Source organism: Populus euphratica, unplaced genomic scaffold, assembly GCF_000495115.2.
Source record: "Populus euphratica unplaced genomic scaffold, PopEup_1.0 scaffold570.1, whole genome shotgun sequence".
Taxonomy (NCBI): domain Eukaryota; kingdom Viridiplantae; phylum Streptophyta; class Magnoliopsida; order Malpighiales; family Salicaceae; genus Populus; species Populus euphratica.
In genome coordinates, this window is record NW_011500155.1 from 292,551 (window position 1) to 304,671 (window position 12,121).

The 12,121-nt window shown below is 32.6% G+C and overlaps 1 protein-coding gene across 1 annotated transcript; it reads left to right on the forward strand.

Moving 5' to 3' along the window:
• Positions 1-9,160: 9,160 nt before the first annotated feature.
• On the forward strand, positions 9,161-11,864 carry LOC105111079 (zinc finger protein JACKDAW-like). Its single transcript, XM_011006322.1, has 3 exons — positions 9,161-9,719; positions 9,837-10,233; positions 10,424-11,864. The coding sequence occupies exons 1-3, from the start codon at positions 9,578-9,580 to the stop codon at positions 11,415-11,417; spliced, it is 1,533 nt and encodes a 510-aa protein (XP_011004624.1). The 5' UTR covers positions 9,161-9,577; the 3' UTR covers positions 11,418-11,864.
• The last annotated feature ends 257 nt before the right edge of the window (positions 11,865-12,121 follow it).

Genomic DNA, 12,121 nt, shown 5'->3' on the forward strand with positions numbered 1-12,121 from the left:
GAAAAGCGTGATCTTGATCTGGAAACCAAGATGCCTAAATGCATGGCAAATGCCTTCTTTTATAGGCCAAAATTTAAAACTATTGATTTGTTGAATAATTGTTAAGTGGGTGGGCACATCTTGACTTAGTGACAATCTTTATCTTCTTATCTAAATGAAATGTTATTAATAACATCAAAATTTGAACTAATCTTCAATAAAAAAGTTTTAGAAAATTATCTCAGCTTTTCAAAAAAAAAAAAATTCAGATCATTTGGAGTTTTAAAACGGGCTAAACACTGAATAAAAAAAAAAAATTCAGATCATTTGGAGTTCTAAAACGGGCTAAACACTGAACAATATATGTGCTGCAAGCAAATTCAAACCTCTACATTGTTGCTAAGATTTGAGCTTTCAAACAGCAAAATTGAGTCTTGGCTTACCATAAAAGTTTTATGCCTATGTTTTAGCTTTCCATCCATATAAAGTAGACCTAAATTTGAGATCTACAACTGTAGACCCAATTACCGAATAGTGTTCCAGTTTGGACTGCACCAGAATCGCTTTTCTATGTTTGGCCCTCTTTTTTTCCTTTCAGTTTCAATACTTTAACTCATCAATCAATCCTTTTATTTATGTGATAGGCCTACATTTAGGATAAATATTTACCATAAATTAAAGGTATCTTATAGTATCAGACTTATTATTATAAAACATGCTTTAGTTAAGGAGTTATTGATACTTCAAATGCAAAATGATGATATAAAATCTTGATAAAAATATACTTTTTAAGTACTAATCACAAATCATAAAATATATGAAGTTTATTTGGTAATCATCCAACATAAAAGGAAGAGTCGCCCTCACACTTGACACTCTAATCAAATGAAAAAATTTTATATCCAAAAAGAATAAGAACATAAGTTTCTTGTATATGAATGACTTATTCCAAATGGCTTTTTATTTTTTTTTGGTAATGTTTGAGGGTCTCTCATCCACCCCTCAATGAAGGAATCAACTTGGGCAATAACATAATTTACTTTAAAATGGATTGACATAGTCTCCCTACTGCAATTGAAAAACTCTCTAAGAATAGGATAAATATTATATTAATAACAGGGATGGACGCAATCTCCTAAGGCAACAACTCCACAACTCCAAAATCCAAAATGTTTTGACTTCATCCTCATAATACAATAACATCAATCACTATATAATCTTGGTGTCATCTCAATAATCCATTAAAAATATAAAGATACCCTCACAACCTAGATTTCTTCTTAGTTCCAAACAAGAGGGCATATCATACTAAGGTTAGGAAAAATTCATAGCTCGATCCTTGCTAAAATTTAATAAATGTTTTTCTAAGTAGGCATTACACTTATATATATTTTCAAAAATTTCTTAAGAGCTTTTGGATCTTGTATGGAATTTTTATTATTGGTGTTAGACCCATACAAATTTTATAGGGAATTCCCTTAATATTTTTCTAAGTATAGGTGTTAAGCTGATATGAATTTTCAAAACTTTTTTTGAAGGCCTTGAACTTTATAAGGAAATTTTACGATAGGTGTTAGATCCATACAGATAACACAAATCAATATAAAAATAAAAAGAATTAGATTTATAAAATATAATAAAATTTATGTTACATGGATAAACCTCATAGGATTAGGGCTATGTATATAAGTAAGGGGAAAAGAGGGGCAAAAGGCTTAGATATCTAGCTTGGGCTCCTTGGCCAGATATTATTCATAATGGGCAGTAACATCCTTAACATGGAACACATCTGCAAAGTCAAGTGCCAGGACTAAATGGAAGGAAGCACTAAAGTTCACTTGTATTCCTATTGATTCATTGAAAAAATATAGGTTTGATATGAAAAGAGAGGTCTTATCTCCAACCATCTCGAAAAAAGTTGCAGACCCCAAAAAAAAATTCCTAGAACTCTCCTATAGAGTTTTTCAAAGCCTCTAAATAAGCCTAAAGACTCTAGACTTCTTTCTTAACAACACGAAGTTTAACCCTCTAACCATCTTGCGAAGTTTTTGCTAAAAACATCCCTCGTTTTAAGATATTCATTTGATTATAAGTGGCTTAAAATAATTTATCATTGGAGTCCAACTAAAGAACAATATCTTCTATCTATTCCTTTAATGACGAATATGTTACTTTGAGGCTCTTTAATTTAGCCTAATCACAATAGTCTTCTCCTACTTTAGCAACTCAAAGGTAGCTTGGTTTACTCTATTTTTAGCAATGACCTCCCTTATATGGTTTCTCTTAACCATCTAGTGTCTCTTAAAATGAGTACACATCATAAAAGTCTACTAAAAATAAGTTTTAGAAACAATGGTCATAAAACTAAAATACAAGGATTAATAAGAAAGTTCCTTACATTGAAGGCTATTTTTTTAAGTTAAGGCCAAATGGCAATAATAGCTCTCATAAATATCATTGAAATGTTTGAAGGAATGGTGATGATCCTCTCTAATAGTCTTACCACCTTGAGGCCAGTTTTCTCAAGGCTTGATCTTCTACCAATAACAATATCTATGAGTTACCTCTCCTTATCGGTCAAAGTGGGAAAACTAAAAGGAGCTCAACTAAAAGTGAGGTCAACAAAAGTATCCTCAAAATCAACTTCCTTAAAAATGACCCAAGTTGAGGGCCCAACTACTACAATTTCTATAAAGAAAGTTGAAGGTCAAAATAGAAGAAATGTCACCACAAGAGCCTCTATGGTAAAGGCTAGAACATTAGTCTTTACAAGGGTAGAGAACCTCCTTCTCTTAAAGCAGGCCATAGCGCCTACAATCGTTTCAAAGGGGTTAGATTTATTTAACCTCCAAACCAAGGAGTGTGAATACTCATAGCTTCCATTTCTATAGTAGTTTTAACTCTTGCCATTGAATCCCTATGGATAAGAAGTTCATCGATAATGATGGGGTTGTCTTTCATCTTTTTTATAGTTTTGCCTCTACTCAAGATAAGAGATAAAGACCCTCATGGTAAACTTTTATCTGCAAACCTTACAGAAATTTCTCCTTCTTCTTCAATTGTCAGCACTACATATAAACAGAGTGAGTAGTGAACTTAGATGTAATAAAAGCAAAAGGGTTAGGAAGCTACATACTTCGTAATAGAGCCAGGTAGTGTCCTCTAGCCTTCTTATTATCTTTGTACTTGGTTGGGGTCGATACCAATATAACATATATCTTTTCCTCATTCAAGCCTAGATAAGGTTTATCATTGACTTTAGAGGGAGGTACCTTTCAATAGTATGAGCAACCTCAAATACATTACATCTTATATCTAAAGTTGACTTTTTCGTTATACCTCATTATCAACCACTTACCCCCTTTATTTTTTGAAATGAGGATGTTGTCTATGTATAGCACATATAGGTCTTTTAGTAAAGCTAAATAACCAACACATATCATTCCCATTATTAATGTCAGCAACCAAATGATATTAAAACCTAAACACATTAATGATAAGCTTGATTTCAACAAGCCTAAAAAACTTATCAAATAAAAATGAGATTATTCACCTATTAGAATGTGGTTAGCCTGGACCCAATTGATAATATCTAAAAACTACCCCAATGTATACATGTAGAAGACAACTATAATTTCCCAATGACCTTGAGTAGAGCCCAAGATCAATTGGTTCATATGCTTAGCCGCAATAGATATTTGAGATGTGTACTCTTTTGTATGTCGAATGTTAACAAACTTAATGTCCTCCATACCTAGAATATTGGGGGTATCATTGTTAGGGGCCTAAGGCAACCTTTTGCTCCCATATTGTTCACTAATAGTCGTGAGAGAAGTATTTCTCCTACTAGGAGAATTATTCTTCATTACCATATATGGATGTTTGGGCTCCATCTTATCTAGTTTTAGGGCATAATCTGATGGACTGTTGTCCCTTGTTGTTTCTTATAATCCTAGGTTGAAAAAAAAAACTCCTCATCCGAGACGACATCCATTTTTCTATAGACATATTTGACTCTTTTTTTTCATTTTTCTATTTAAAGTAGAGAACAAAAAAGAAACCTTTGGTGGGAAATATATAGAATGAGGGAGACCTTCTTTTTAGATTATAGCAAATCTAGTTCAGGTGTATTTTTTTTCAATAGAGTAGTTCTTTATAAATTACAGAAATTAAAAGTAAAAGAAAAGATAAAAGCAAGAATGACTAGGGTTATAAAGGAAACATCTTTTCACCTTTACTATTGGATGAGTAGCATCTCGTATTATCTTAGATCTCTGAAAATCCATTTAATCGCTACATTGAATGCACACCACCATCTTGTATTCCAATCTTTTGATAAAAATGGGTTAAATAAAGACAAGACACATGGCCATAAATAATCTCAATAGTTTTACAATGAACAAATCTCATGGGAAAGGTAAAAATTCCTTTATTAACAAGATAAACAACTTTTAGGTTAAAAAAACTTGTTTAAAGTTGGTATCCTTTCAAAATCTTTGTGTGATAAATACTTAAAGACTTAGGGTTTTTTTTTATAGATCAACATGTTTTATGTTATTTTTGCCTAAAATCCATGTTTAACAAAAAGACCAAAGGAAGGGTGATTATCCAATATCTCTAGTTTTAGCTACACTTTGAGTCTATGTATGCATAATTTTAACAAATCGTCAAACCCAACACCCCTAATCTCGATTACACGATGAGCCCATATACATACAGGTTTAGTACGCAATCAAACCCAACATCTTTAGACTCAACTATGCACTAGTCCAAGTACATATTGGCCTAGTAAACTACTAGATCTGGTACCTTGGGCTCAACATCTCGCCAAGCCAAGATGAATGTAAAATTGATGATCTTTTTAAACTCTTAATTAGGCCATAAGACTTCATTTGTTTTTTTCAATACCCTTAATGTGAATATTTAAGGTTAAAGATACTCATCCCTCTATATCCCTGGGTGTATAATTTTTTTTTAAATGACTTGTTTTTTTTTATCCTTATTAATGATGTGTAAAAAATATTTTATCTCTCTTTAAATACTATCAGGGCAAGAACACTTCAACCTCTCCTCTCTATAAAATGATAAGGTTCATGGATTATAAAGCCTAGATAATTCCATCAAAAAGGAGTTCACAATCTATATTTTTTATTGCATATATATTTTTAGAGCATCTCTATGAAATATTATTACTCTCTCTAAAGAGATAATTGTTTAAGCATTAAAGAGTCGCTGAATTCATCAAATGAGATATTTTTCAAGTACTAGGCATAACCACCTTAAATAGGGAGAGAATAACAAATTACTTGAATTATAAAATTAACCAATTATTTTACTATTAAACTTTATTTTTAAGCTATTTGGATATTGTAACATCATTGCTAAAGTTTTAAGTTTGACAAAAACTAGAAATCACATGGTCCAGAGCTAGTTGAATATATGACATAATACACACATGCCTGCACACAAAGGCGAAGGCATGTTATAGGCTTGGGTGGACTTTACTAGTTTTATCTAAATAAAATTCATAATTTTTGATTGAGTTATCAAAAAAGTTATGAAAATTTATGTAAAGCCTTCTATTATAATGTTTTAGCTTTGATTAAAATTTTAGAATTTTTGAAGAAATTTAAAAATTTAATGAAAAATTACAATTTGACCAATTTTACTTTATTGAGTGTAATTTTCAATCCAACCATTAGATTGAGCTAAACATTTATGAGAGATTTTAAAATATATTGAATATAATCTAGTTAAAATTTTAGGATGAACGGAGCTTGGCGGTGTAAAAAAAAAGAATCATTAAATAAAAGCAAAACTACTAATTAAGGGTCAAATGATTATTTTCCATTAAAAAATAGAAAAATCAGCTCTTCCTTCCTTTTATATTTTGTTGATTGGGTAGAAGTAGAATAGGAAAAGAAAAAAAAAGAAAAGTTGAGAGAGAAAGAGAAAAAAATAAAAGAAAAACATAAAAAAATCCAAAGAAACAAAATAAGAAAAGTAAGAGAATAACTTTGTAAACTTACAAAGTTCAACTTATAAAACACTAATATAAGAAAGAATCAATTTAAGAAAGGAGGAATTGAGAGAGAGAAAAAAAAATTAATTACTTTATTTTTAAATTGACATGAGATTGTTATTTTATCCCAATTGAAGAGTTATTACAATATCGATTTATATTCGATTATAGATGAATTATATTCCACAAAACATCAAAGGATGTAACTTAAATAATGAGTTTAATTTTATTTTTTACTTTAATTTTATGTACTTTCAAATTTATTTTTTAATATTTTGGATAGTGTATTTGAATTAAAACTTTACTATTAACTTTAAAAATTTATATATGTAAGTTAATAATTGATTTTAAAAAATATAAATATATTTATTTAATAGTAATTCATATATATAAGTTAATAATTGATTTAAAAAAAATATAAATATATTTATTTAATAGGCCGGGCTAGAAAAAATCTTAGCTCTGAACTTTTATATATATATTAAACCAAATTTAACGGAAGCCTGCCTTGTAATTTCATATTTGTATTCACAGAAGAGATATTATCTACTCGTTTAAAAGGTTTGATCATGATATTAGTGCAAAATTGTTTGACAGTCTATGCGTACTCATGAGGTAGAAGCCGATCAATTAATTCAAGACACAAGTAAATTTGAGCTAGAATTGGCATTATGGCGGCTATAATTATCGCCTAACTTGGAGAACAAGAACAGAGACAAGTTTCGTAGGAAAATCTTGCGCAGAGAAAGAACAAGGCCATAAGGAATTAATTATTCATACTTATCATCCTAGCTAATTTGCAATGTCAATGTTAGGTAAGACGAGCAAAGAAATATTTGTGGATTGGAAATCAAGTGTAATTCATGAATCTAAATATTTTATTCAAGGGGATGTACATGTTTTTAGCATTAATTGCCTATTCCTTACTTAAAAACAAAAAAAAAAGTTGGAATTCAAACAATGGCATAGATAGAGTTCAAGAGTTTGGACATGAAAAATAAAATCAATTAATTGAAAATATGATTGAAGGACTCACGAGGGATGAATCCAGAATGAAAAGCTTGGGAGGGGCCAAAAGGTTTTATCATTAGAAAAATAGAGACAAAAATTAATTATGTTAACAAATTAAGACAATTGTTTGGATCGTAGGAGCATCAATCCCAGTTAAAACAGAAGAGTAGCTATTGTCACAGGAGCTTAGCCCACATGCACGCAAACTTGCTGGAATGATTAATTGAAGAAAGATGATGATGATGACTGTGATGATCAGAGTCTAAGCTTGGGCCCCCACAGTCACACCCTTGCAGAGAGACAGTGTATCACGGACGGTCCTATCAATGCCTTGCCTTGGGAAACGCAACTAACTTTCTCTCTTTCTCACCAAACACACACTTCACCGTCACTGACTCTCTACTGCTAGCCACTGCATGCTAAATTTGGGTCTTAAAACTGTTATTATGGTGTAATCATTTCAATGCTTGCTTATGGGCTGTAAAGGCAAGCAACTTTTTCAATCCTTGTTTTACATCAGATCATCAATATCCTCCGTTCAGACGATTTTTTTATTTTTATTTTTAAAAAAGAACACAGCTTACATCAAGATCTTCATATATGAGTTTTTAAAATATTAGGAGTCAAACCAGGATTTTTAAAAATATTATAAGTAAAAAACATGATTTTTTTAAATAATATATTTGAAAAACACGATTTTAATATAAAAAATTATTGTCACAAATCTAAACTATAACTCTAACTCTAAACCCAAACTAACTTCAAATGCAAACCCTAAACAATATCTTAATCCTAAATTCTAACCCTAACTGTATTTTAGTATATAAAAATTTATAGTATTATATTATGTTATTTTTTTAATGATGAGTTTGTATTTTATTTTACATGTATTTGAATATATTTTTATAATTATTTTAACATTGAGATTTTAATATTGTTTACCTTATTATAAATTTTCAACTTTATTTTGATGTAGTAGAGTTTCAAATCAATTTAAATTTTACATGTGTATCATGAGAATGAAAACAACAAGGTTGGGTGTAGTTATAATATCAATATTGTCGGAGGCTTTCATGTTACATTGTTATAGTGCGTTATTACAGACACCAATTACTTTTCTACATGTTAAATTGTGCAGTTACCATAATCAAACGGAAATTGCAAAAATGGGGCTACTATCATCTATGTTATTAGAGTTGAAGATGAAATATTTCTAGCTACTTCATAAATAAAAATTGAAGATGCAATACTTCTAATTCATCTGGGGTATTTTTTTTTCCTTTAAAATTATTGGTTAGATGCTGGGAGAATCTTGGGGATTGATTAATATAACATGTATATGTATTCTTTATTAAGAAAAAGAGAGTTGATGTAAAATAAGTGACGAAATGTACTGGTTTATAATTTAGGGTTAGTGTTTAGAAATTTGATTTTGGGGTTAAGATTTACAGTTTAAATTTAGATTAGGATTAGGGTTCAGTTTTAGGGGCTTAGATTTAGAATTTGAGTTTGCTACGTTTAGGGTTTGAGTTTGAGTTTAATGTTTGTTTTTAGAGTTTGAGATTTGACAGGGTTAAGTTTTAAGTATAATTTAAAATTTATATTTGAGATCAGTTCGGGTTAGAAAATAGATTTGAGTGTTTTTTTTTTTTTTTTCAAAATGAGGGATGTTAGTTTAGGATAGAGTTTAGATTTGAGGTTGTTATTATTATTATTATTATTATGTCACAATCACGGCTGGGAGTTTGCTAGAACATTTTTCAAATTTTGTTTCTAAGGAAAAACACCCTAGTAAAGCAAGCAATCCTATCAACTACCTTTTGCTTTACTTTCATGCACCGCATGCATCACCTAACTTTTACCAGTTAATACTACATGGGACTACTATTTTATTGCCAATCATTCCTTTACTATAATAGTTAACTTTTTTTTTTACTTTCCTGCTGATAATTGGAGTTGGAGCTCAAAAGGCTACAAAAAGACGCAATCCTACACATTCTTATTACACAGAGTACTAGCTGATAGCCTCTCTCTCACACTTTTTTTTACCGTTTTCTATCGTCTGTGTGGGAGCGATGTGTACTGTGTGTGCGTGAGGGAGAGAGGTGTGGCCCATTATTGAAATATATGGCTGACCGACTTTCAGCAAGAAAAAGAAAAGGAGGGGGGGGGCGCAGAGTAAGGCCAAGATAATATGAGAGAGAGAGAGAGAGAGAGAGCGAGCTGTTAGAGAATAAGATAGAGATATTCTCTTTAGTCATCATGTTTTTGGTGTTTTCTTTTGAAATCAAACAAAGGCAAACCAGATCTCTGTAAGAAGAGTCCGAAGTTAATTTGGACCGTCTTTTTTTTAGTGGGGTGTTTAGATTCAAGCTTGAGTTGTGTTTTTCTTTTCTTTTGGCAGAATTAGCTAAAGAGTGAAGTCAGTATTTGAATAAACTAAACATTTAGCTGGTTGTGTTTGGAGAGTGTCTTGCTTTCTTTTGTTTTCGTACGGTTTTTATCCTTTTTCGGAAGCTGTTGCCTTGTTGGGTTTGGTTACTTGGTAGTTCAATTTAAGTGGAAATGATGTCTGGTGAAGCCTTTGCACTACCCTCTTTAATAGCAGGGTTTGCTCAAGACCAGAATAATGCAAACCCTAAGCCTAATCCGCATCCTAATCCTAATCCGGTGGCCAAAAGGAAGAGAAATTTGCCAGGAACACCAGGTAAGTAGCACGCTTAGCTTCATATTTTGCTTGGTAACTCATCTCTTGTTCTTGCATATGTACACAAGTTTCTTTAATTGAACAGTAGTCAAATAAACAGTTTCTATGTCTTCGCAGATCCAGATGCTGAGGTTATTGCTTTATCTCCTAAGACACTCATGGCAACAAACCGGTTCATATGTGAAATATGTAATAAAGGATTTCAAAGAGACCAAAACTTACAACTTCATCGAAGAGGTCACAATCTTCCATGGAAGCTCAAGCAAAGAACCAACAAAGAGGTACGAAAGAAGGTCTATATTTGCCCAGAAAAGACCTGCGTTCACCACGATTCATCTAGAGCTCTAGGAGATTTAACTGGCATAAAAAAGCACTTTAGCAGAAAACATGGGGAGAAGAAGTGGAAGTGTGAGAAATGTTCAAAGAAATATGCTGTTCAATCAGACTGGAAAGCCCACTCCAAGACTTGCGGGACTAGAGAGTATAAATGTGACTGTGGGACTTTATTTTCCAGGTACTGTTAGCTACTAGATATACACTTGCACTTGATTTTCAGTCAATAATTACGTAGCAGATGAAATAAATGCTATCCCTTTGATTTTGAATTAGATGGTACTTCATTTATTAGTATACTAGGTAATAATAAGTTCTGATAGAACAATTTTTAACTAGGTTTTCTAATATATATATATATATCAAAACAGGAAAGATAGTTTTATCACACACAGAGCCTTTTGTGATGCCTTAGCTGATGAAAGTGCAAGGATCACTTCAGTTCAAGACACAGATCTAAATTTCAGAAATGACACAGTAAATTTGCCCCATGCATTTTCCAACCGGCCAGGAGTTCCAGATATCGCAGGTATTTCTCAATTTAGTGCAGGTTTCAGACCTGATTTCAGTGGCATGAGTACTCCAGGAAATTCTCTTGGTGCTGATCAACAAAAGACTGGACTTTCTCTGTGGATAAATCAGGCCAATTCACACATTACTCCCAATTCAAATCTTTACATGCCTCCGATTTCTACTGGTTTACCTGAGATGGTGCAAATGGTAGCCAATCTCTATAGTTCATCATCCACGGCCAATCATGGGAATTTACCTTTATCTGGACTGCCTCATGAGTTAAATGAAGAAGGTATTAACAAAGCCAATATGGTGGATATGTCAGCTTCTTTGTATTCTGATAGAATTCAAAACAAGCAATTAAAGCTAGCTGCTGTACCCATGTCTGCGACAGCACTTCTACAAAAGGCAGCCCAAATGGGTTCTACAAGAAGCAATCAACCTTTCTTTGGCAACAGTTATGGATTGATGAGCTCTTCCTCTTCTTCTTCTCCTACAACAAACCCCATCTCTCTCAACCAGAAGCCAAACGAGCTATACCATGTCTTTCAAAATGCTAAGCAACCTGCAAGCGAGAGCCTAACAGCAACTTATAGTGGAGCAATGAGTGATGCAGTGATGGGTACATCAAGCAATCTTGATCAACTTGTGATGCAAACAAGTGGAAACCTACAAAATGACCCGACTCAGTTGAAGTTGCAAAGAGGTTCAAATTCTACTGAGAGTGGCTTAACGAGAGATTTTCTTGGTATGAGTAGTGAATCCGGTCGTCTATTTTTGCCACATGACCTAGCTAAGTTCGCTTCAATAAGTTCAGCCATGAGCTTGAACCATTTCACTGCCAATAATTGATGGTCTTGCACACTACATTGCATGCCTGTTTTAAAATAGCACAAACTTGAGGCCATCGAGTTGGCTCGGTCGTGGATGGTAAGGGCGCGGCTCGTTAATGGTAGTGATAAATGAGACTGGAAGTGGTGGCCCGGTTTATGAAGCATGTCAGAAAATGACTAAACATTGAACAAACTCCAAGTCATGCACGCTGTCCTTGTTTTCTCTTCGTTGTTTTTATTTTCTTCTTGTTGTATTATTCTGTGTCTTAAGCTCTTTTATCGTCTAGTCGGATCAATATTTTCCTTTCTTTGTTGAAATTGAAGGGCACGGAAAACAAAGACACATCGTTGACTGATCGTCAACGTAATCCGGCTACCTCGTCAACGTTGATGGGTTTTGAAAGCAAAACCAAGTCTTTGCTATAGTGAAAATCGAAAACAACATAAACCGTACGTTGGTGTTCAATTTGCTTAATATATAGTATAAGTCTTTAGAGAGATTCGGCTTTACAAGTCTCTCCTTCTTGTCTAAGATGAGATTCGGCTTTACAAGTCTCTCCTTCTTAGACAAGCAGCGTGTAATATTCTAGCGTCTCTCGTAACTAGGGAGAATCTAGCTAGGGTAGGGCAAATGCTACGATTGACTAGACTCATGAATTTTTGGGTGTTAATTACGTCGATGGAAGCTTAGGAGAGAATTTAGGGGCCAAGGAAAAGAAGCAC

What these genes read in the sequence shown, in the direction of transcription:
- LOC105111079 (XM_011006322.1), top strand. Translation starts at nt 9,578, where the DNA reads ATGATGTCTGGTGAAGCCTTTGCACTACCCTCTTTAATAGCAGGGTTT. An exon ending in AAATTTGCCAGGAACACCAG is followed by an intron (nt 9,720 to 9,836) that starts GTAAGTAGCACG and finishes ATGTCTTCGCAG; the next exon opens with ATCCAGATGCTGAGGTTATT. An exon ending in TGTGGGACTTTATTTTCCAG is followed by an intron (nt 10,234 to 10,423) that starts GTACTGTTAGCT and finishes ATATCAAAACAG; the next exon opens with GAAAGATAGTTTTATCACAC.